Genomic DNA, 26,536 nt, shown 5'->3' with positions numbered 1-26,536 from the left:
GCACATTGCATGATAAGGCCATTTCTTAGCATATGAGTGACTCCGAACCTTAACTTCTCCAAAGACGCCTTGAGTCACTCTGACATGATAATTATCTTCTCTTGTCAACGTAAAAGTTCTCTCGAACAAAGGAACCTATCCTTGGACCTTGTTATTCAGTCTTTCACATACAAGGCTACAGAACTAAATTGGAATGAAATGCTCATTCTGTGTATTTATGCATTTTGGCAAAAGAAGTAATAAACTTATTCTTCAAACAAAAAATGGGAAGAACTGTATTATTTAAAATAAACATATTTGATTCTAAGTAGGGAAATCACGCAAGTACTTAGTAATCTCAACCCTGTGGTAACGTTTGTTACCAGCGTTATCAAGCCGAGTGAAAAAAAAAAAAGCTAAAGGGAGACACAGTAAGGCTATAACTATTGTTGATTACTATAAGGGTTGACCAGCAAGGGTATAAAAATACTTAGAAATTTGACCGGACTGCCGTACTGAGATTAATATTTGAAGTCACAGAGGTAGTCTAACTGTTCACGTCGGGAGCACTGAATTCCTTAGGTTACTCTGTAGTGCTGTTGAAAAACAGGGAGTGAGAGGGGAGGTGAGTGAAAGGCTAAGAAGTGGGTGCAGCTAAGGGCCGAATGGGATGCTGGAAACACCCTTTGGTAATGCCCACAGTTCACCGGGTGAGGTACATTGATGGTACTACACCTCTACGGGAACCATTTTAATATTACAGCACAGTTGTCAAGAACGGTGGGCATTGCCTTATAAGATGCCCGAACTTCTGGAAGTTGAGCAGTTTTTATTTTCTGTGGGAGCAGGATGGTGATGATGATGGCAATCAAGTCTCGTCTTTCCGAGCTTCTCAGAGACGTTTTTCTCGGTATTTTGTGAAATACTGGAATGTGTCATCTACACCACCTTTGTTCGTCACATTAAAAGTTCAAGTTCTTCCAAGAATCTGCCTCTTAAATATAAATTTTATTTTAAAAAGTTGTTGCACACCATGATTACTATTCGATACCTTGAGACAAATGTCTTCCTCCAGGGTGCCATATTAGGTCAGGGTGTAGGTACCTGTCACGGGTTATAACAGGGCACCAGAGTGTAAGGTCATGTTAAGAATCTCAGGTTTGGCTTGTGGCCAATGAAGGCAGTTAAGAAATTTGGCAAAGAAAAAGAAAAAAAAAATCTCTTAAATACTGTACAACTAATATTTAGGGTATTTCTCACATGAAAGATTGATTATATCTTCGTACAGATCTGGAGGAGCAGCTCGAATTACGACCTTTCGATTTCGTTGGCTACTGGCGACGTAACGCCAGTTAAACATACATATAAAATAACATAATCTCATGAGACTCGTTTGACTGACAGGTTGGTTGCCTGATAAAGCACACCATCGGGAATACTTCTGATTTTCAGTTTTGGCGGCCCTGCCTCCTTCAGACAATACTATATCAGTTCATTGTCTCTCAAGAGAAATTAAATATTCAGCGTCACCAGATTATCTTTGTTCTTGTGCGCTGTCATTATTCTATAAGACATTTTGATAACACTCAGTTTATAGAAAAAATCAGTCATCATAAACAAAAACATAAAACTTGAGATTTGAAAAAATCTAAATAAATAAAAATTACCACTTAGGTAAAAAATAATCACCGGGATTATAAGGTAAGTAATCTTATCAATCGTGACGGACAAAAAAACCACCCAAGAAAGTCATACAGTATCATCAGTATATACTTTTTTACGTCATCCATTTACCCTTATCAAGGGCCTCCTCTGCTCCTCACACTCAGTCCTTTCCAACTTTTTTCGTATGACTGCACACTTCCCCAGTCTTGCACCTATACTAACTTTATTAACACTTCTCTGTATCGCCACACATCCTATCATTTCAGTGATTCTAATGGCATACAGTATATATATACTGATTATATAAAAAAAATTATTTCCACTTTTTTTATTATTATTGTTCCCATTTAATATCCACACTTCACTTCCAAAAGGGGGAGATGGCTCAACAAAGCATTCACACATTATATCTAGACTTCATGTTTCTGCTCAATCTTTTGCACGTACTACACTGATACCTTCCGCGGTTCACTTGTTCTGTGACTCATCATCCTACCATCGTCTGATGTATTTGCTTCTTAATCTACTGAATTAAACCAATTTGTGTGAATGCATGTGTGTAAGTACGTATACGCAACCTAAGATTTATAGCAATTAAAACCAAGAAGAAAAAATTCTCAAAGTAGCTGTGAAAGTACTACAGTTCAAGTAAATACAAAACTTAAGAAAAATTACATATTCATTTTCCAAAGGGGTGGAAGCACACGACGGATTCGACAAGAGCATACTGATAAAGAATCAAAACTTTTAAAAAGATAAGATGATAAGAGAGAGAGAGAGAGAGAGAGAGAGACTCAGTGTGAAAAGTAGTGTCGGTAAGAGGAACCGCTGAGGCAGTTGGGATGTTGAGAGTCTAGGGGAAAAGTTATAAGCAGCCGCGCCATCGTTAGGACGAAAGTAGGTTGACTGCAGTTTTGGAAACATCTTGGCCTCAGTCAAAGTTGGCCAGAAGTGTTATTTAAATGACGAAGTGTTACTTAAAGGATCGTTTGTATTTTTCTATGAAAGTACGTTGAATGCAGTTTTGGAAACACCTTGGCCTCAATCAAAGTTGGCCAGAAGTGTTATTTAAATGATAAAGTGTTACTTAAAGGATCATTTGTATTTTTCTATGTTCATGAAAGCAAAACACAGATTCTCAGATATATCTCGGCGCCACACAAATCGTTCGTTCGTACTTAGTGTTTTAGTGACAGTTCACATTTCTAAAAATCGCAAGCCAAATATCTTTACGAATGTCCTCAACAGTTAAATTAGGACACGCGTCACTTCTTGACTCGCGTAGTGCTGACCCAGATTACTTTTCCTTATATAAGTGATGAACTTTCGAGCTAGATAAAGTTAAAGAAGTTGGACAAACAAGTAGGAAGAGACCAGAAGGAACAGATGAAAAGTAAAAGGCAGAGAACAAAAGATCTACGCATATAATTGGATAAATAATTTTGCATCTCTCATGTACCGCTGGATTTAAACCCATCACGTATTGAGGCAAAATCTTACATAATTTGGTGTTATGAACATTAAATCAAAGCTCTGATTATCCTTGTTGTTGTTATGCCAAGACATATGTTGTTTATAATTGATTTTACTCGAGCTATCTAATTTAAAATATATACAAATGTCACTGTAAAGATATCTAAAAGAATTTAATTCGGATCAATTTCCTCATTAGATTGACACCTGCAGTGTCACCAGGGTATGAATGCATTGGTGCGTCAAATTACGAAACAGATTTCTATCTGCAAAAAGGAAGTTCTAGCCTCTTTTATATAAAAGGATAAAAAGGTTTCATCCTTCACTCAGACTCAACAACAACAACAACAATAATAACAATAATAAACAAAATTGGTATTACTATGTTGGCTGAACACCAATGGAGATCAAATTTCGAATTAAAAAAATAAGATTCCACTGAATTTGTCAAGACGCGAGTATCATTATAACTTCCTCTGGTATAGAATCTTATTTTGCTCTACGCTCGGACGCCAAAAGGCATAGTGATAACTCCAAGATGTAAAGTTCAGTAGATTTCAAACGGATACCCTAATTTTACAATAATAATAAAAATAAAATAATAATAATAATAATAATAATAATAATAATAATAATAATAATCAAACATGCAACATGGCTCCAGGAAGTCAAGGAAGAAGAAACAGGGAGAATAAAACAAAGATTCACAGAGATCACGACAGGCACAGTTAGACACCAACTAAGGAAAATGCCAAACTGGAAAGCCCAAGGTCCCGATGAAGTCCATGGATACTGGCTCAAAAACTTCAAGCCCTACACCCACGAATAGCAGAACAACTCCAGCATTGTATCTCAAATCACCATGCACCCAAATGGCTCCAGGAAGTCAAGGAAGAAGAAACAGAATAAAACAAAGATTCACAGAGATCACGACAGGCACAGTTAGACACCAACTAAGGAAAATGCCAAACTGGAAAGCCCAAGGTCCCGATGAAGTCCATGGATACTGGCTCAAAAACTTCAAGGCCCTACACCCACGAATAGCAGAACAACTCCAGCAATGTATCTCAAATCACCATGCACCCAAATGGATGACCACAGGAAGAACATCCTTAGTACAAAAAGACAAGAGTAAGGGAAATATAGCCAGTAACTACAGGTCTATCACCTGCCTACCAATAATGTGGAAGTTGCTAACAGGTATCATCAGTGAAAGGCTATACAATTACCTAGAGGAGACAAACACCATCCCCCACCAACAGAAAGGCTGCAGAAGGAAGTGTAGGGGCACAAAAGACCAGCTCCTGATGGACAAAATGGTAATGAAGAACAGTAGGAGAAGGAAAACCAACCTAAGCATGGCATGGATAGACTATAAGAAAAGAAAGCCTTCAACATGATACCACACACATGGCTAATAGAATTCCTGAAAATATATGGGGCAGAGGAAAACACCATCAGCTTCCTCAAAAATACAATGCGCAACTGGAATACAATACTTACAAGCTCTGGAATAAGACTAGCAGAGGTTAATATCAGGAGAGGGATCTTCCAGGGCGACTCACTGTCCCCACTACTCTTCGTAGTAGCCATGATTCCCATGACAAAAGTACTACAGAAGATGGATACCAGGTACCAACTCAAGAAAAGAGGCAAGAGAATCAATCATCTGATGTTCATGGACGACATCAAGCTGTATGGTAAGAGCATCAAGGAAATAGATACCCTAATCCAGACTGTAGGGATTGTATCTGGGGACATCAGGATGGAGTTTGGAATAGAAAAATGCACCTTAATCAACATACAAAAAGGCAAAGTAACGAGAACTGAAGGGATAAAGCTACCAGATGGGAGCAACATCAAACATATAGATGAGACAGGATACAAATACCTGGGAATAATGGAAGGAGGGATATAAAACACCAAGAGATGAAGAACACGATCAGGAAAGAATATATGCAGAGACTCAAGGCGATACTCAAGTCAAAACTCAACGCCGGAAATATGATAAAAGCCATAAACACATGGGCAGTGCCAGTAATCAGATACAGCGCAGGAATAGTGGAATGGAGGAAGGCAGAACACTGCAGCATAGATCAGGAAACCAGGAAACATATGACAATACACAAAGCACTACGCCCAAGAGCAAATACGGACAGACTATACATAAGACGAAAGGAAGGAGGGAGAGGACTACTAAGTATAGAGGATTGCGTCAACATCGAGAACAGAGCACTGGGGCAATATCTGAAAACCAGTGAAGACGAGTGGCTAAAGAGTGCATGGGAAGAAGGACTAATAAAAGTAGACGAAGACCCAGAAATATACAGAGACATGAGAATGACAGACGGAACAGAGGACTGGCACAACAAACCAATGCACGGACAATACATGAGACAGACTAAAGAACTGGCCAGCGATGACACATGGCAATGGCTACAGAGGGGAGAGCTAAAGAAGGAAACTGAAGGAATGATAACAGCAGCACAAGATCAGGCCCTAAGAACCAGATATGTTTAAAGAACGATAGACGGAAATAACATCTCTCCCATATGTAGGAAGTGCAATACGAAAAATGAAACCATAAACCACATAGCAAGCGAATGCCCGGCACTTGCACAGAACCAGTACAAAAAGAGGCATGATTCAGTGGCAAAAGCCCTCCACTGGAGCCTGTGCAAGAAACATCAGCTACCTTGCAGTAATAAGTGGTACGAGCACCAACCTGAGGGAGTGATAGAAAACGATCAGGCAAAGATCCTCTGGGACTATGGTATCAGAACAGATAGGGTGATACGTGCAAATAGACCAGACGTGACGTTGATTGACAGTCAAGAAGAAAGTATCACTCATTGATGTCGCAATACCATGGGACACCAGAGTTGAAGAGAAAGAGAAGGAAAAAATGGATAAGTATCAAGATCTGAAAATAGAAATAAGAAGGATATGGGATATGCCAGTGGAAATCGCACCCATAATCATAGGAGCACTAGGCACGATCCCAAGATCCTTGAAAATGAATCTAGAAAAACTAGAGGCTGAAGTAGCTCCAGGACTCATGCAGAAGAGTGTGATCCTAGAAACGGCGCACATAGGAAGAAAAGTGATGGACTCCTAAGGAGGCAAGATGCAACTCGGAACCCCACACTATAAATACCACCCAGTCGAATTGGAGGACTGTGATAGAGCAAAAAAAAAAAAAAAAAAAAAAAATTAAAAATAAAATAAAAATAAAATAAAATAATAATAATAATAATACCTTCAGATACTACAACTTAAAATCCACTAGCGATAGGAAACTGGTACTCAGATCTAGAAATACAACTAGTTGAATTAATTCAATTCGTTAGTAGTTTATGTCGAGAGAGAGAGAGAGAGAGAAGACAAATTTGGGATTTGTGTGATGTTATGGGACAAAGATAATGTTTTCCGATAAAATAGCTAAAGAAAAAGAAAATGTGATTGCTTAAAGAACGGACTGGTAAACAAAAATCTGAAGTTCAGATTTAAACCATGACTAATGGAGATTCTTTCCAATAAAATATGACAGAAAGGAAACGTAAAGGGGCTCATAACATTACGCAAAAAAAAAAAAAAAAAAAAAAAAAATGTAAATTCTAATCTCGTAACCAGCGCAAAATTAACGATCAAATCCGGATACAGAATAAACTTTGCCGGCAATCTGGAAATTAACCTAACAACATTTGGCGATCCAAACAGCAGTTATCAACAGTATCTAAATAACTTTCAGATGTTATTGCCAGAACTTTATGATGGATTTGATGTAGATAAAGTAAATGATATGATCAATATCAGATATTTTATGAGATGAAAGCATTTGTTCTAGTGCTTCGTGGAAAAAAAAAAAAAAAAAAAAAAAAGCGTTCGGGGCCGAAAAATCTTCACTAAGAGCGAGCAATGCAACGCTAACCTCGCCTATCAAGTCCGTTGTCTAGATCGGATCTATTCCCAATCTAATCACTCGTTGTCAGTCACGAGACTCGTTTTGGTAAAAATTATCATAAAAAAAGTATGATTATTAGATTACTGGTGCAAAGAAGGTTTTATACCATCAGGAGAAGGGGCTTGTTTGTGCGTGGTCCATAACCTCTTTACCTAGTACCCAGGTACCATGGCCTATCGCATCATTGGGTTTAAATCTCCTTGTCTGAATGATGGCTCAATATCAAACACATTTTAATTCGCTTTGCTCTTGGATTCATTTCAGGATATTGCGTCTGCAGTAGGTGAATAACCTCAGATTAAACAGATATAATGTGTCTTCGACTTTGCTGCGATCCTTACAAGCTTACATATATTGCTGCTATTTACACAGCCGTAAGTATCAATCTCTTTCTCTTTAAACGAAAAAACATAAGATCTAATTCCTCAATCCTATCTTGAACTCTATCAGAACAAGACATCAAGAAGAAAAAAAATTGGTTGTTTTGTCAACATTCAGCTGTTTAGATACTCTGAATAACAACTACCCTTTTCTTGTTGATCAAATCCACATAAATTGTTAAAATATACTTAAGTACAACTTAATTAAAGGCTTCTCGAGGATTAGTGTTCTAATCTTAGGAGCGAATGAAACTGAATCAGAATATTAGAGACAAATGTTTGTGACCGATTCCTGCTTGATTTTCTGACTACTTTACACTAGTGTTGTGGTTATGCCGCTTATTTGCTGCTCACAAATCGCTTGGCGGGGTGGTGACATCACGGTTATCATTGATTTGGCATCCCATCAATCCAGGATGCCCTCTGGACATTTAGCTTCCTTGACGAATCTGAGGACTTTGGTTTCATTCCCTCTGAAGGCTTTAAATATAATCCTAACAAAAATATATCAAGGATAATACAAAAGAAAAAGTCTTACCGGGGTGGATGCAGATATTAACAACACAGCAGTCACTACCCCATTAATACTTAATAATGTCTAAAATATGGATAAACACCTTTACAAATGCGCACTCTTGCTCTTCCAAGGCACAAATTTTCCATTATCCATTTTGTGCCATTTATCGAGTGATTACTAGTCTTTATCTTCTTTTTTACGATTCAACACTTCTTTACCTAAAGGCTGGTCCACACGCTACGTTTTGCACAACCTTTTGTCTGCACAGTTCAAGACGTTGCAGATAAAACGTTGCGTGTGGACAGGAAAACAGCGCAGTTTTGACTCCAGCGCAAGACGGTACAGTTGCAGTGATGACTGAGCTAGGAGAGCATAGATATCCATGAACTGTGCAGACAAGTCGGTACGTGTAGACGGTAGCACCGTCTTTCGTTTCATTTTGTGCCTCAGTTTTAATTCAACAAGCGACAATGGCAGACCTTTGGCAATGTTCTCGAGAGCTCCTCACAGAATTTATTGCATTGTACGAAAGTTTCCCATGCATTTGGCGTGTCAAATCAAAGGATTATGAATTCAAGGTCTTTGTAACATCTGCCAGTTGCCAAAAATCGTAACGTTGCTGTTAGCCTTTCATGTGGTGAAATTGCTGTTCTCATACACGTATTTTCTTTAATGATATGGGGTGTCACTAGTTCCAAAAAATAAGTATATGTTTATATGTCCATTTGCAAGTAATTGCGCCAATCATCAGGCTCATCACGTAGTTCACGCAGTAATTTAATATGGGAGAAATTTTGCCTTTTCAAAAGCCACTTTCGCGACCACTTTGAACGCCGGGTGCTTCTGAGACGTTCCAATCTTTTTTTTTTTTTTTTCACAACACAACACGTCAAAATTGACAGAAGGAGTACCTCCTCCATGACGATGTTGACAAAACTGAGCGAAACTCGTGCAAACATCATGGTACCGTGTAGACGCAATAAAATTGTAAGGTTTTCATTCCGTCTTAAGACTGAGCAGACAAATTGTTGTGCAAAACGGAGCGTGTGGACCTGCCTTAAACCTATCGTCCTCCATTCTTCTTAGGTCATCTCATACCTTCAAAATATTTTCTTTTGTTTACATTCAGCACCTAAACTTTACTTCCTTAAGGGAAAGTTGCATTAACAATCTCTTCGTGTATTCCCACTGTATCCTCCTAAAGATATTCTACAAGCATTCCCAATGTTTCGCAGACATTCTTCTGTCTTCATCTCCTATTTTGTGTCTACCTCTTCAATCTCCTACCGTCATCAGTTATAGTCTCTCTTGAATATTTACCTAAATCAACCGCTTTCATTCTCCTATCAACTTCCGAGTTTCTACATGCTAGTAGACCAAATTTAGCCAAAACATGGCAAAAATTTCGAGGTTTGGGTGTCAAATCTGATTTTTTGCACAGACTCGAGAGATCTGGTAGATATCCCACAAAAAAGTCTCCATGAATCCTACGGGTGTTTTCTTTCCAAAATTCAAGATGGCAACCATTGGAGGCAGGAATTTGCCCAATCTACGTAACTTGTGAACTGTTGCAGTTAGGATCTTATGTTTGGTGTCTAACTTTGTTATCTGACCCAAGAAATTCAATGATTCCATTATTTATTGGTTGGTTTTATAAAGTTTAGGTGTAACACCAAGCACTGGGGCAGCAAAGGCCATTCAGCGCTTACCGTATAACTATGAAATTATAATACGTGTTATATCATATAAAGCAGGTTTATTTCTTCGAGATAATTTACTATATTTTGAAGCGGGGCATTTTCTCCCAATAGTTCTTCAAGTGGTCTATTATATAAGTTGTTGGATATTCGTTTTCTTTCGAATTTACGTCATTCAGTTAGCAGATGACGGACTGTGACCAGAGTACGACAATGATCACAGTAGGGCCTATCTTTCCTAGCCTGGCAACATCAAGTATTTGTGTGTTAAGTATGTATGTCCTATTCTTAGTCTTGTTAATATGACATCTTCCCTTCTTTGACATTGTTGTCTATTCCAAGATTTTACAGATGATTTAATATGCTTTAGTTTATGATTTAATTCTAGCCATTCTTTTTCCCATTTTGATTGACAGTATTCATTTATTGTTGTTTTAATGTCATTGTAAGGTATTTGTATTTTTTTGATAGACTCCTTTTTTAGTGCCTTTTTATCTTCTTTATCCACCTCTTCATTACCCTTTATGCCCACATGGGAAGGGACCCAACATAGTTTTATATACATAGATTTCCGTTTTACTATTATATCTATCCACTCCCTTATTTCTTCAATTACGGGATGCAAAATTGTGTACTGTTTTAGCGCTTCTAAAGCATTGTAAGAATCCTTGTATATTTCAAAGGTATCGTTTGCCTTTGCCACCATAAAGGTATGTTTTATAGCCTCTAATATAGCATTTATCTCTGCAGTGAATATCGAGCATATTTTTGGAATTTTTTCCCTTATTTTTATATTTTTTGTTACTACAGCATAGCCTACACCCTCCTTCGACTTGGATCCATCTGTATAAATACTAATGTCCCGTTTATGTTTTTCCTGGTGTGACAGAAATTCAGTTTTTTTATTTATGACATAAATCAGTAACACTGCTCATTATAACGAAATTTTTAAGAAATATTTCAACAGCAAATTTGCGTAAAAATTGCTGTTTGTCGCTACAGCTAGCAGTACTGGTATAAAAAATCAAATATGTGAGCGTACAAGTATCACATAGTCATATAGTGCTGTAACCGGATTTTTAGACATATGTAATGTATATCAGTTTCAGTGGTTGCAACACCATATATTAGCTAGCACACCTCTCCTGAAACACAGCTCCTCACCTTCGAAGAAGAGGTTCTTTCACAATTTTCCCCCTGTCTATAGCTCTTATATTCTTACATAATATACATTATTTATAGAACTAAATCACTTCTTTGAGTCTAGAGAGTATTTTTCGAATAGTCAAAAATGTATACCTTGTAAACGGAAGGAACCGTGACGTGAAGAAATTTTAAGCACAAAACGCCTCGTAAATAGGGAAGATCTATGGTATGGTTGGTTAGGAAATGTTGCTATTTACTTACGACTTTAACCCTTAATAAAACATAAAGGAAATAATTTTCACGGTGAAAGCATTCTAGAGTTGCCTCAGACATCAAAGGCCACGTTCCACATGATCATTAAACGCATTTATACAAGATAAAAAACCAACACAGTGTTCAAACATTGCATTATAGGTTTCATAAACCTTCCTGTATCGACATGCTGAATTTTCTTTGCACCCTGTCTTAAAGTCACAATATATCATTGTTAGTAGCCGCTCCAGAGCAGCAGCGCATTCAGAACCGATTGGGAGCAGACTATTATCAAGAACTTCCCACCCATAATTGAGAGGCTTAAGATCATTGCCATACCAAGACTGAACTTGCAGGGACACCTGGAAGGAGTGCAAACTGCTTGTTGGAGGATGCCTGCTGAGTTCGGCTTTAGAGGAACAACCTGTGCCAGTTATCACCTGCTGGAGGCGGAGATACTCGGCCTTGGCAAGAATTTCGAATTTTTTCACATTGTACAACATCAATATCGATTTTGAATTTTTCACACTGTACAATATCAATATCGATTTTGAATTTTTCACACTGTACAATATCAATATCGAATTCTTTCCAGCCTCAGCATTGCTGTTGAAGGCTGCCGTGGAAGATGGGAGATCTTCACTACATTTAGCAAACATGGGTTTTTTTTTTCTTGCCAGTGGCAAAGGGAGCACTGGTGGTGTCACACCCTTGTCATCGCATGTAGTGGCAGCAGAACATCGCAGAGGTCAGACCCAAAACATCTCTTCACTTGCTGTATATTTAAGAGTTTAGATTGTGTGCCTGGCTGAGGATGAATTAAAATTATCTCCTCAGTGCTCAGCTGTGCCAACAAAATAACAAGAACATAAATGTCATGTGACACCACATGAATTGGTCTACTTGTTTCCTTAGCTGAAGCCATGGCAGCCAATGCAATGTTGAGCTCAGCATCAGCTGGAGCATGATTTATTTCTACTCCCCTCAACAGCAGAACTTTGCTAAGTTCAGTAATGAGAGCAGCCTTGTTGCAAAAATGGTTGAGGAATTCGTTTTGTGATGTTGTCTGTGCATCTAGCACTAAGTTGATACCTACAGAAGTTTTGACCTTAGCTTGTCTACACTGCTCCACTGATTTGGTGGTCTGCTTATCTCCATCGCCATCAAAAGTCATTACACCCTGGGGATTATCCTCATCTTTGATGGCTATGGAGATAAGTAGACTACCAAAATGGTGGAGCAGTGTAAACGAGTCAAGGTCAAAACTTCTGTAGGTATCAATTTAGTGCTAGTTACACAGACAACATCACAAAACGAATTCCTCAACAATTCTCAAAACAAGGCTGCTTTCATTACTGAACTTAACAAAGCTCTGCTATTGAGGGGAGTAGAAATAAATCATGCTCAAGCTGATGCAGATCTCAACATTGCATTGGTGGCCATAGCTTCAGCTAAGGAAGCAAGCAGACCCATTCATGTGGTGTCACGTGACACAGATGTTCTTGTCATCTTGTTGGCATGGCTGAGCACTGAGGAGATAATTTATTTCAACCTCAGTTTGGCAAACAATCTAAACACATCAATATGCAGTAAGTGAAGAGATATTTGGGGTTTAACCTCTGCGATGTTCTGCTGCCACTACATGTAAGATCTCCCCTCTTCCCCAGCGGCCTTCAACAGCAAGGAAAGTGACAAAGCTAGTATTGCTGAGGCTGGAAATAATTAGAAATTGATATTGTATAATGTGAAAAATTCGAAATCGATATTGATGTTGTGCAATGTTCCGCTACCACCACATGCTAATTCTCAGTGGCCACGGTGTGATACCACCAGAGTGCTCCCTTTGTCATTAGCAAGAAATAAAACCCTCATGCTTGCAAAACGCACTGAAGATTTTCCCTCTTGACCAGCAGCCTTCAACAGCAAGGAAAGTAACAAACCTAGCATTGCTGAGGCTGGGAAGAATTCGATATTGATGTTGTACAATGTGAAAAAATTCAAAAGTCTTGGCAAGGCCAGATATTTCCGCCTCAAACAGATGATTGCTCGCACAGGACTGTCCTCTAAAACCAAACTTAACAGGCATCCTCCAACTGGCAGTTCTGCAAATATGCACTCCTTCTGGATCTACCTGCAAGTTCAGTCTTGGTTTGGCAATGATCTTAAGCCTCTCAATTTTGGGTGGGAAGTCTGTCGTGGTTGTGGAATAATGTATGTTTTACTATGTATATGCTTTCCATGTATTCATAAATATTGTCTACTGTAAATGCATCTGCATGTGTCGTGCTGTCCGCACTGCACATGCGCATGAGTACTCTTCCTTGGGACATTTGGAGGGCTTGCTAGAAGGGGGCGTGGTATTGGGCAGGCCGCCCTGCTTGGCGTTTATCTGCTTTCTACAGTTCTTGTCATAGTGGCTCACTTGGCCACAGTGTCTACATTAGGCCTTGTTGGCAGGGCAGTTTGGCATCCTGCACCAGTGCCCCTTGCAGCCAAGTTTCCACATACACTGTCGTTGGCTGGGCACTTTTCTGCTGAGCTATGCTTCCTTGTGCAGGAAGGACATAAAGTGTTCTTGTTGGGGGTTGGTTGTGAGGTAGCGTCCCTGTTGCCATGTCCTCTGGTTTTTTTTATGTGGAGATGGCACACAATTTAGCTGGAGGGGCATGCTTGGCTATGGTGGCTGTCTGTGTGGCCTCACAGGAGCGACATTCATTGACCATGGTGGCCAATGAAGCTGCAGTGTCCAAGGCAAAGAGTTCTGAGTGAGGTTCTTATTCCTGACTCCCACGATGATGATCATCTTCAGCTGTGTCTCTTCACACGCAGTAGGATGGCCAGGACAGACATCGATATCCTCTTCTACATGCTTCAGTTAGATGTAGAAATTGCTGAAGCCTTCCCCTTCCCTCTGTTTGCAGGAAAGTAGGTCCTTGCGTCATAGAGCTTCATTCTGTGTCTGGTGGTACATTGAGTGTGTGTTCAAGTATTCTTTGAGTCTCCAGGCTAAGGCACATGCAAAGTTGTATCATCTGCTTCCTGGTAAGCAATGTCCCTAGGTCCACCATCACACTGTAGTCATCACAGCGTCTACTCCATTCCCTGAACACTTGATATGTGGCATCAGGACGTAAGGGCGGTGGGGTCTGGGCGATGGCCCTCTGTGGGGGTGGTGGCTAGGTGGGCAATGGCACTGAGGATTGTGTGGGAAGTTGTTGTGAGTCCACTGGTGTTGCTTGCTGCTGGCAGAGTTGACACTAAGTAGCTGCAACAACAAGGTGAAACATTGGGCTTCTTTGTCTCTTCTTAGGCTGTCCTTTTGGCAGTGTAGGTCCTCTTCATGACGACATTGTTCCTATTCATGATGACGTTGTTTCTCCTCTGATGTACAGCCAACTCGGCCTGTCGAGATTCGTCCAGTTATTTGATGAGGAGCCCTACCTCCATATTTGGAGCTGTGGGAGGCGGTATACTCATGTGTGGTGAGAGAAAAAGTGGGTTTCCACCATTGCAAAACCTGGAAGGGTTCGAAGGTCTGTTGGCGAGCCTGGGTGTGAAGGCAACTGGTGGTCCTCAAGGTCCTGGTTGTGTTGCTGCATATCCCCAGGTTTGTCTTGATGTGAAGCAGAAGCCATTCCGAATAGTTTTCTGCAATATCATCTACAGTTTAAAGGAAGAGAAGATGAGGAAGCATTTCTACAGTTTGTATTAAAATGTTACTGTAAATAAGTCTTTTACTGTGTACTGTGCAGCAAACACTGGCAGGCTGGGGAGAGAGGGCTGGGAGGGCTCCTGGGGGGGTGGGCAGTCGCGGGGGGAGGGGGGGGGTGTTGCAAACATTTGACCATTGTGTAATGAGTCGGCAGTGTATGATAAATGATGAGAGTGGGTGGACGCGCCTCAGGCTCCGTAGCTGGGTATAGTATTGGTGAGGAGGGGCATAAGAGAAATACAACTTACTAAAGTCAAAACTCTAACATTACACTGCACCAACACTGTAAGATCCAAAGGCAATCAAGGGGTAATGGCAGCTGTTTTTTAATGCTAATTTCAGTGTTCCTTGAAAATGCTGGATGGTTTCGTCACTGCACCATGGTGGTAGGTGATGATGTCTTGCATGAGAAGACAGAAGATTGCAGGATGGGAGAAATAATATCCTGGGTTGCATTTTTCTTTATTCCATGCAGCAAAAGGTAAATATGTACCGAGGCTCTGTAGGGCGTGCAGTTCACGTCAAGAGAAGGAGGAAGAATACTCATACACATGTACAGTGCGGACAGCACGACACATGCAGATGCATTTACAGTAGACAATATTTATGAATACATGGAAAGCATATACATAGTAAAACATACATTATTCCACAACCACGACAGACTTCCCACCCAAAATTGAGAGGCTTAAGATCATTGCCAAACCAAGACTGAACTTGCAGGTAGATCCAGAAGGAGTGCATATTTGCAGAACTGCCAGTTGGAGGATGCCTGCTAAGTTTGGTTTTAGAGGACAGTCCTGTGCGAGCAATCATCTGTTTGAGGCGGAAATATCTGGCCTTGCCAAGACTTTTGAATTTTTTCACATTGTACAACATCAATATTGAATTCTTCCCAGCCTCAGCAATGCTAGGTTTGTTACTTTCCTTGCTGTTGAAGGCTGCTGGTCAAGAGGGAAAATCTTCAGTGCGTTTTGCAAGCATGAGGGTTCTATTTTTTGCCAATGACAAAGGGAGCACTCTGGTGGTATCACACCGTGGCCACTGAGAATTAGCATGTAGTGGCAGCGGAACATTGCACAACATCAATATCGATTTCGAATTTTTCACATTATACAATATCAATTTCTAATTCTTTCCAGCCTCAGCAATACTAGCTTTGTCACTTTCCTTGCTGTTGAAGGCCGCTGGGGAAGAGGGGAGATCTTCACTGCTTTTGGCAAGCATGAGGGTTTCTTTCTTGCCAGTGGCAAAGGAAGCACTGGTGGTGTCACACCCTTGTCATCACATGTAGTGGCAGCAGAACATCGCAGAGGTTAAACCCCAAATATCTCTTCACTTACTGCATATTGATGTGTTTAGATTGTTTGCCAAGCTGAGGTTGAAATAAATTATCTCCTCAGTGCTCAGCCATGCCAACAAGATGACAAGAACATCTGTGTCACGTGACACCACATGAATGGGTCTGCTTGCTTCCTTAGCTGAAGCTATGGCCACCAATGCAATGTTGAGATCTGGATCAGCTTGAGCATGATTTATTTCTACTCCCCTCAACAGCAGAGCTTTGTTAAGTTCAGTAATGAGAGCAGCCTTGTTTTGAGAATTGTTGAGGAATTCGTTTTGTGATGATGTCTGTGCAACTAGCACTAAATTGATACCTACAGAAGTTTTGACCTTGACTCGTTTACACTGCTCCACCATTTTGGTGGTCTACTTATCTCCATAGCCATCAAAGATGATGATAATCCTTCCCGGGGTGTAATGACTTTTGATGGCGACGGAGATAAGCAGACCACCAAATCGGTGGAGCAGTGTAGACAAGCCAAGGTCAAAACTTCTGTAGGTATCAACTTAGTGCTAGTTGCACAGACAACATCACAAAACGAATTCCTCAACCATTTTTGCAACAAGGCTGCTCTCATTACTGAACTTAGCAAAGTTCTGCTGTTGAGGGGAGTAGAAATAAATCATGCTCCAGCTGATGCTGAGCTCAACATTGCATTGGCTGCCATGGCTTCAGCTAAGGAAACAAGTGGACCAATTCATGTGGTGTCACATGACATTGATGTTCTTGTTATTTTGTTGGCACAGCTGAGCACTGAGGAGATAATTTTAATTCATCCTCAGCCAGGCACACAATCTAAACTCTTAAATATACAGCAAGTGAAGAGATGTTTGGAGTCTTACCTCTGCGATGTTCTGCTGCCACTACATGCGATGACAAGGGTGTGACACCACCAGTGCTCCCTTTGCCACTGGCAAGAAAAAAAAACCATGTTTGCTAAATGTAGTGAAGATTTCCCATCTTCCACGGCAGCCTTCAACAGCAATGCTGAGGCTGGAAAGAATTTGATATTGATATTGTACAGTGTGAAAAATTCAAAATCGATATTGATGTTGTACAATGTGAAAAAATTCGAAATTCTTGCCAAGGCCGAGTATCTCCGCCTCCAGCAGGTGATAACTGGCACAGGTTGTTCCTCTAAAGCCGAACTCAGCAGGCATCCTCCAACAAGCAGTTTGCACTCCTTCCAGGTGTCCCTGCAAGTTCAGTCTTGGTATGGCAATGATCTTAAGCCTCTCAATTATGGGTGGGAAGTTCTTGATAATAGTCTGCACCCAATCGGTTCTGAATGCGCTGCTGCTCTGGAGCGGCTACTAACAATGATATATTGTGACTTTAAGACAAGGTGCAAAGAAAATTCAGCATGTCTACAGTTCACAAGTTACGTAGATTTGGCAAATTCCTGCCTCCAATGGTTGCCATCGAATTTTGGAAAGAAAACACTTTGGAATTCATGGGGACTTTTTTTGCGGGATATCTACTAGATCTCTCGAGTCTGTGCAAAAAATCAGCTTTTGATACCCAAACTTCGGCATCAAATGCTAAATTTGGTGGACTAAAGGCGAATTTACACTAGGCTTCACAGCAAGCTTCATAAGTCACCTCTTTCAGCATATGCCCGCCCACTTGGGTGACGTCATGTGCTGCACAGCGTGAATTGCCTCTACACTACGTGAGTTCTGTGACCAGTAGCATTATTTTCCTGACAGCCACGTACATCTCTATATTTATGTGATTTTAATTTTACATTCCATAAACATGGATGATGCTGATAGTACTCAATCAAACAACGGATCTCTTCTCATTTCCATTCCATGGCGATTGCAGTATAATAGAGAACTGGATGACAGCTGAAAGGTTTCTAGTTATTCATTGTCAGTGGATTGTCTGGGTCAGGCTTCAGCCATCAAGCTTGCCTTAATGATTTAGTGGTGCAGCTTGGCTGCTTGGCGCGCGAGTCCTAATGAGCAGTCCAGTAGGCGTAGCTAACAAGAATTTAGGAGGAGTTAGTGATGAGTCTTAAGCATGGTACACACTATGCCATCATGTATCAGCTACGTGATGCAGTAGTGGTGTTGAAAAAAATTAATAGCGGCCAAACTGTACTGCAACACTGCTCACTTGTTCTCGCAGTTCAGCTTTCAACGGCAGGATGTCTGCCGATGATGTACTTTGCTAGGAGAGACTACTGTGGGGTGTAGTTGCTCTGAAATAGCATATCATCAGGAGCTCATTCTTGCAGCTGGAGGATCGTATGCAAGCCTCCAATATTCAACCAGGATTTCAAAACAGAGCCTCAGTCTAATCACCCCCAAAACCTGTGAAGCCATCTATAATGTCCTTAGGGAGGATTATTTGAAAGTAAGGTTCAAATATAGGTACAAAGTACACAAATATTTGTTTATTACAAGAAACTCAGCTCATCAAAACACCATAACTTCGGAGTGTAGAGATCTTCCCTGCCAGCTCCAGACTTCTGTGATGCTTTGATTGCAGACATTTCCCTGTAGAATTGTCTTCTCAGGGTGTGCAGCTTTTTAGTAATGTCTTCATTCCGCAATGTACGGTTTACAAAACTCAATAACTCCGATTTTATGGTTTCCAAGCTTGCACTCTTGATGTTTCTCATCTTGTAATGCTTGCATTTGATGTTCCAAACAGATGGATGTTCCTTCAGTAATTCAATTGAATGTAGTGTTAGTACTTGTCCACTCAAGGGGTTTGGCGGGTGGTGGTGAGTGGACATCCTCCCCCTCTGAATGTTCGTGCATCACTGAGCTGAGTAATGAAATGGCTCTGCCCCATGTACACGTTGGTGATGCAGCTTCGTGTTGAAAAAGTCGTTTTTCAACGCATCCATATAACACTGCGAGCATCATGATGCATAGTATGTATGGGGCCTTATGTATGCAGTGTGCTGTGAAGCCTAGTGTAAACTCACCTTTATACCCTCTTTACCTTATTCTTGTTCACATGAACTCTCACCTTTATTTTTTTGAAGACGCTTCCTAACCCTTTTTCTAAGTTACTAGAGTTTTTATTCATCAGCGCCAAGCAGCAATAAATCATGTGAACATTAGCCATGCTGACATCTAACTTAATTGTCTCAGACACACTCTTACTCCAAACCAGTCGCTCGTCCATCTGCACATTGTAAGACACAATTTGCTTCCACCAGGTCTGCATTCACGTCAGAGATCCATTTGCTCGTAATCTTTCCCTCTTCACTTACTATCCTACAGAACAACGTCTCATTCTCCCTGTTTACTTGCTCACCTTCTACCCCTTCACAAATCCCGAGTTTTCAAGTACTTGCCTTCCTTTCCTTTTTCTCGTTTTCCTCCTGTCAACCCTTTCCTTCCTCCTGTATATCTGCGCCATTCGCAGTTTTAAGGAAACCAAACGGTCGGTTTCCCTGACAGAGAAGTTGAGCTAATAAGACATATACACACAAAACTGCATTACACACACATATATAATATACATATATATATAATACATATACAAAAGATTATAGATATATATATATATATATATATATATATATATATATATCATATACATACACACAAAATATATCCTTAAAGGCTAATCACATTTTGCCAAACAAAAACCTTTCCTACTGTCTTGTAACTGCACCTCCAACGGTTTCTTTTATTCCACTAAACCTCTCATTTCATGTTCCCCATAATTACTGACATTATTCCCTATTAGTCCTACCTCCTATAACTGCAAATATTCCTTCTAGATTCCATCCTTAAACTTTATCCGCTCTATGCACTCCTTTCAATTTCAAGTCTTAACACAATCCAGTTTTCCATCCATTCCCTGAGTGTATAAAGCCACAAATAAGTCACTAAAATCGAATTCATTATACCTTGGGAATAGCTTAGATCCCAAGGAAATTATACTTAATGGCAACTATATCTGTGGGATTATGACGGCTGGTGTGTGCAATGGGATTGATTAAAAGGAGGTCTGCAACCTTACGACGGAGTTAAGTTACTTGAAGATGGAAGCGGGAGCCTTGTCATACATTTGGAAGAAAGTATCCGATTATACTCTAAAGAAAACTAGTGTGAAAAGCCTCCCCCGATATAGAAAATATGCTCAACATAAATGCATGAAAGTTCAACATACATTTGAGGGGAGTTTTAGGTAGAAGTAGTCTACATGTGAAAGTCATAGATCAGAGCAGATCAAACCTCTTCAATGCAAACTAGTGGGGCCCACAATTTGACCCAGGTCATGAAAATACTGATATATTACAAGGATAAATAACCAAGTTTTCAGATATAATTTTGAAAGTATAAGGAGCATAAGAAAGTTTAGCGAGACTTTTAAACAAAGAGAAGACAGGTACGAGAACAACTTAGGAATAGTGCAAGATTAGACTTGAAGCAGCTTGTACTAAAGAAAAGAAAAGTGTAATGGTAAGGGAGACAACCAGTCCCTGAGGAACAACACAAGACATGAGGGAAGGACCAGACGTTGCACCTTAAGTTGCAACATCATACTCGGCTCTAATATATTATTTTTCTAGAGAAGAATCAAGCTACGACCAGCGAGTTTGACTGTCAGGGCTCGATCTCATTTCTGGAATGGCCACATGAAGATTTACTACGCCTTCAACTGGGTATTTCCATGGAGTGCAGTGATACCTTTGGCTGGTTTTCGTAACTACCATTGGATTTAGTCACACAATCTTTTACATGAGGATGATGAGTATAATCTCAGATTAATGAAGAATTTTTGGGGATAATAAAAATAAAAGAGCAATTAATACGAGCATCAACGCTTAAACTGACGAAAGAAATGGGCTGTTTCGTTTCGATACGTAAATGAGAGAGAGAGAGAGAGAGAGAGAGAGAGAGAGAGAGAGAGAGAGAGAGAGAGAGAGAGAGAGAGAGAGAGAGAGAGAGAATCTTAGATGCCTCAGAATATATATATATAATTTTTTTGTACCTTATCTACGGGATTATAAACGATACAAAATGTTGTTGCGACGTCTTATCAACATGGCGAGAAACAATACGAAGAACAATTTTTAACAGGCATGTTTTGCGATAAGATTAGATACTAGTTGCTTGCGATTGTAAGAACGATTGGAGACACAAGTAGGCGAGGCCCCTAACGGAGGTATATTTCTTTTCTTGAGACGCTGGAACAAGGGTATAAGTCCCATTTTATAACAACAACTCGACGTTCCTATTTATTCTTCTTTGAGCTTGAACCTTGAGTAACTTCGTCGATCTCCAGGACAGAACTTCAAATGTTACCCGATTCACTCACTGCAACACCACCCGAAAAACACTCGTTCAATAGAATAAAAATGCGCTACATTCAATCAAAACCACTGAATAAGTTGCTTTTTATTTTATTTTATTTTTTTTATAATTTTACATCAAGTTTAGATACACTGCTCATGGGTACGGTAACTTCCGTATGTCCTATATCATTAGAAAATGAAATAGTCACTGATTATTTGGATTTCCTGACCGTAGCGAGACGGCTACTTGTCCAAACTCCATTATGCAGCTTTGCTACACACTTAGAATATGCAAGTAATAGCATGGTACCGTCAAGTCTTTGAAGACGCACAGTTCCTTCCTCAAAAGGGCTTCTATAAACGCAGCGTTATAACAAGTGTATCTGAAAAATAGCAAGTTATTTATAATCGTAATGATTCATGAGTATAATGGACATGATGCTCCCATATCAGCAAGAATGTGGGCTCAGTGGATATCAAAGACGGTAGGTTTGAATCCCGCCACGATCAGCAGAAAAACTACTTTTAATCTTTTCGTCTGTCCTGCTTTCCTTCTCTGACAAGGCTATTGATTATGAAGGATGCCAAGAAGGCAGAGACAAAAATAAAGCATCACGCGTATATAGAAAATAAGAAGTGATAACAGCGATGCATATTATGCCTTAGAAGACAGCGATTAAGATACGGACTAAATTGTCAATGAAAATGGCGTTGAAACCATATTTCTTCTTCTTGACATCTTGCGCCATAGTCTTGGTACCTATTTTAAGTGAGTTTTTTCAGGTGTTTCTGACACTCAACGAATGACTTAATTCATAGTGCTTTGCCAGGTGTTTTACGGATAGATGGTCCTCCTGACTCCAACCCTCCTTATTTATTTGGGTTTGGAAAATGTTAATATATTACAATGATAGCATAAATGATCTGATTTATGGCAGAAGCTACTGGATTAGAAGCGGAGAGAAGAATGATAACCTGTTACGCCTTCCTCTCTCAGTATTTCCGATTTGAACACTCCTTTCATTAATCTATCACCTTCCACCCAGCCATTCCATAAAACCAAACCATTTGAAAGCAGTCTGATCGATCTCAAAAACCCCCGCACACATTCCAACTTTTATCCTGTGAATCTCCTCTTCCCAGAAATTGGTCAACATATCATTGACACTTACACTGCCATCCCCAGAATTGCTCGCATTTCTCCAATACCATCTGTTGAGATAAAATTTGCCCATTAAACTTACATTCTGGATTCAGACCTTTGGAAATAATTCATTCTCCCTAGTCCTACTCACTCCTCACTCGCCTCATTTCCCCCCCCCCCCCCTTTCCCCCCCCCCCTTTTTTTTTATCTAAGGCCTTCCTTTATCTTACAATGGCATCATAATCTTTCTTTCACCTCAATAAACTTCTCATTTCAACATCCCATCACCCACTATTCTTATTCCTTCTTCTTACCTTCCTAAAGCTGCTTCGACTCCTTGCAGACTATATGATCCTAACACGACAATCAGGCTGAACAAACAAATTCTTAACTAATCTATGAACATTGATTTTTAAGAGACAGTATTAGCTATTTACCGTACTTTTTATCTCACGACTACCTGATCATTGAGTAAGCACTTCAAAATTTGTCACACGATTACAGAATGAGTAAATATAAATCTTTCAATTTCATAACTGAGTCCCCTTACTGAGAATATCAAAAGTTTTATCGAAAACTTCATTTCAAAATCTATCTGTGCGATTATTCAATTCGAATAACGATTTGAAATACACATAATGCACCACAAGACATCTATCTGTCAGGTGATTAGAAAAAAAGGTACAAATTTTCCTTATTCTGAAGGGTCAGATAACAAGAGCAGCAACAAGGTACGAAAGTGCCCCTCTTATCAAGTGACTCAAGTACGACGATAAAATATCGACTTTTCTCCATAGTACGCACACACACACATATAGTATATAAATGTATACATATTCTATTGTTTGTTTCTTTGTATGGTGTTTTTACGTTGCATGGAACCAGTGGTTATTCAGCAACCACGTCGAGAGTGAACTTCTATCACCGGAAATACACATATCTAACACCTCAATTGAATGCCCGAGAATCGAACTCGCGGCCACCAATCACGCCACTGAGGCGCTCATATTCTATTGTAAAATGTATAAGGTATGATTTTTCCGAATCATACCTGTTGTGTGATTTTTCTTTACATAAACGATATTGTTATGCTTAGTATTCTAGTTATCACGTATTCTGTGTAATAGTTATACTCTGATGTACTCGTATGTTAGATTTCACAATAACGTAATTTAGAATTAATGATTTAATAACATAATAGAGAAGAAATTTAGGCCGGGAGTACACGAGCCACTCTGTGGCGCCACAGAGTGGCGTCATTGTGTGGCGAGGATGTGGTTTCCCAAAAGTTTCCATTGTTTGTAACCTATGACGAGCACACGATCGTCTGTGGCAAGCGACTGTGGTGAGCTTCGCTGATCTCCCGCCACTGCATGTCGCCAATGACCCGTGTGCACGAACCACTGTGGCTAACGACAGCCCAGCACTGAGTCTCATACCAACAGTGGAAATGAGAACACGTCATTAATTTTGTTCTTTGATTACAATCGACGTAAAAAGATTCATTATTGAAATCGAAGACCGACCATAGATATGGGAAGTATGCTGCAATGACTACAAAAATAAAATTGCAAAAGCCAAGGCATGCGGGATGTGTGATTTCTTCGGTTTCAAAGGGATGGTTTTTCCAGTAAAAGACAAAGCAGGTACCTATATCTCTTTAAAGTCCATATGAACACCATGAAGAAATATATATATATATATATATATATAGATAGATATATTATATATATATATATATATATATTCTTATGTTGTTGCTTCTTGTCAAGGATGAGGATGACTTAAAGCAAGCATAGCCTACTTGCTGGAAGCCATCCTCATCCTTGACAAGAAGCCCTCTTTAAATACTACTCAAGAGGTCTTCCTATTCCCTACTAGTGTATGGAGAAGCCTAAACCAAGACAACATGGTACTACTAAATAATACCAGATCAGATATGACCACCGAACAAGACACCCCAGATCAAGGAACACCACACTACACCAGGAATACTGTCACGCAACTGCAACTAGCCAATGACAATTCGACATGTAGTGATGTTATGCAACCGCCTCCTCCAACCAACCAGAATCCTGCACGGAGAGGCACCCTTCCCTTACGACGGTCTGAGCGACTTCTGCATCGTCCACATAGGACCCACCTCTGATCTTGAGGCATCTGCCAACTGGAGATCAGCACCTGAGCCAGATAGCCAATCCGAATTCATCACTAAGGACCCCATGCTGTGCAACACTATATACACTGTAGGACTCCTGCAACACCTGCCCGACGATGTCCTGCGTTTAAGGACGAAACGTTGCAAGAAGAAGAAGAAGAAGAAGAAGAAGAAGAAGAGATAGAGAGAGAGAGAGAGAGGACCAGACACCCCTGAGCAAGAGGAATCCATAATGAATCATTTAGTATCTTTTGTCGTTCAGGCTTAAGATCCAATTTGTACCACATTTTGTATAATATATTCAATTTGACAAATACCACATTTTTTGCATGAATCCTCCACTTGGTGTTTTAATAGCCAACTTGAGTACAGAAGAAAACTCAGTAATGAGAAGAATAGAGAAACTTCTATACAAAGTAAATGCAGCTGAAATAACTATTATTTCCAATAAAACATGAATTATTATTACTACTATTATTCACAAGGTGAAACTTATTCATATGAAACAAGCCCACAGGAGGCCATTAACCTGAAATTCGAGCCTCCAAAGAATAGGGTGCTCATTAGGAAGAAGTAAGAGAAGGTAAAGGGAAAAAGATAAAGAAATCCCACGATTAGAAAAGAGAATAATTTTAAAATTTAATAACTAGATCAAAAATGTATTAAAATACAAGGATACCACCATTGGGGTCGTAATGCATTGCATATTCGCTTGAACTTCTGAGGTTCCAATTGCAATACATGTTCTAGTAGGTTGTTTAACAGTCCAACGGAGTAAGGAATACAAGACCTCTGGAACTGACAGGTTCGACAGCTAGGCACTGTACTTCTAAACAGGGAACTAATATATATAATGCAAACAAATGGCAGAATCTACTACAGAGTTACTCTACATTTTACATATTTCTTGCAGGTTGAGGCAGTGCTTTTTGGGACTATAAATTTTTTACTAATACTGGTAGCCACATGCATCATCAAACCAACAGATCGCCAATTACATGCTGGTCTTGACCAATTCTACAGCTGGTACTATTACTGTAAGTATGTCTGACATAATGGCTTGAAACTCTAACAAAAAATCATTTAATACATTTTCACTGAGTCACTCATCCTCTCATGTAAAACAAATTTGATTGTGGACACTGTTTAGTCAGGTACTGCACAAACAGAATGTATCATAAATCTAAGCAAGATTATCTCTTATGAATCTTTTACGAATGTTAGCTTACACCTGAGTACTGTGATGTCCAGTTAATCTGCACAACTTGAAACAATCAAGTGATAGTCCAAATAAGTGTTTCATTCAATTGCGCAAAATTTGCTGAAGACTTTCTAGTGATGGTCACTGAGTTTATGACAGGGTTCAGCCAAGAAAGGATGCCCTTTCCTTGACCTTGAGTGTGTTCTTTGATGTCTTGGCATTCTGACATCAAAAAGGTAGTGCTTGTTGCACCGAAAGTCTTCCATTGGCAAGTAACTCGTTAAGAATGTAAAGGTCACAGAAGGGAGAGGAAAGAGTGTACTGCTACCTGCTGAGGCAAGAGAGGCTCTTGTTACATCTACAGTTACTAATGTGTCTGTAATTGTAGTTCTAGCATCAGTGTGGGTATATCTATGACAGCTGGCGCAGCTGTTGTAGCTTGGAATGTGGCTTTCATTGGGTCACGGCTCCTGTTGTTGCAGAGTGAACACAAAAATGAGAGCTGGAAAGGATCTGGTCTGGGCTATGGCTCCTAGAATGGTTATTGTCACGCTCCAGTCACTAAAGCAGTTATGAAATTGAATTCTGGACTGGCCATAGTTCCAATCATTGGAAGAGTTCTGGCAATCAAAGC

General features: G+C 39.9%; 1 protein-coding gene across 1 annotated transcript in view; it reads left to right on the top strand.

Annotated features, from left to right (window-relative positions):
- The first annotated feature begins 2,402 nt into the window (after positions 1–2,402).
- The window catches only part of LOC135221738 (uncharacterized), a 110,995-nt gene continuing 86,861 nt past the window's right edge, over positions 2,403–26,536 (top strand). Inside the window, exons 1-3 of the mRNA XM_064259538.1 lie at positions 2,403–2,541; positions 7,346–7,455; positions 25,615–25,738. Coding sequence (XP_064115608.1) covers positions 7,393–7,455; positions 25,615–25,738 — 187 coding nt within the window. The 5' untranslated portion in view covers positions 2,403–2,541; positions 7,346–7,392. The remainder of the gene's footprint in view (positions 2,542–7,345; positions 7,456–25,614; positions 25,739–26,536) is intronic.

This window comes from Macrobrachium nipponense, chromosome 3 (assembly GCF_015104395.2).
Source record: "Macrobrachium nipponense isolate FS-2020 chromosome 3, ASM1510439v2, whole genome shotgun sequence".
NCBI classification, from domain to species: Eukaryota; Metazoa; Arthropoda; class Malacostraca; order Decapoda; family Palaemonidae; genus Macrobrachium; species Macrobrachium nipponense.
Note: the sequence above shows the minus strand (reverse complement) of the source record. Positions and strands in the feature narration are given on the sequence as shown.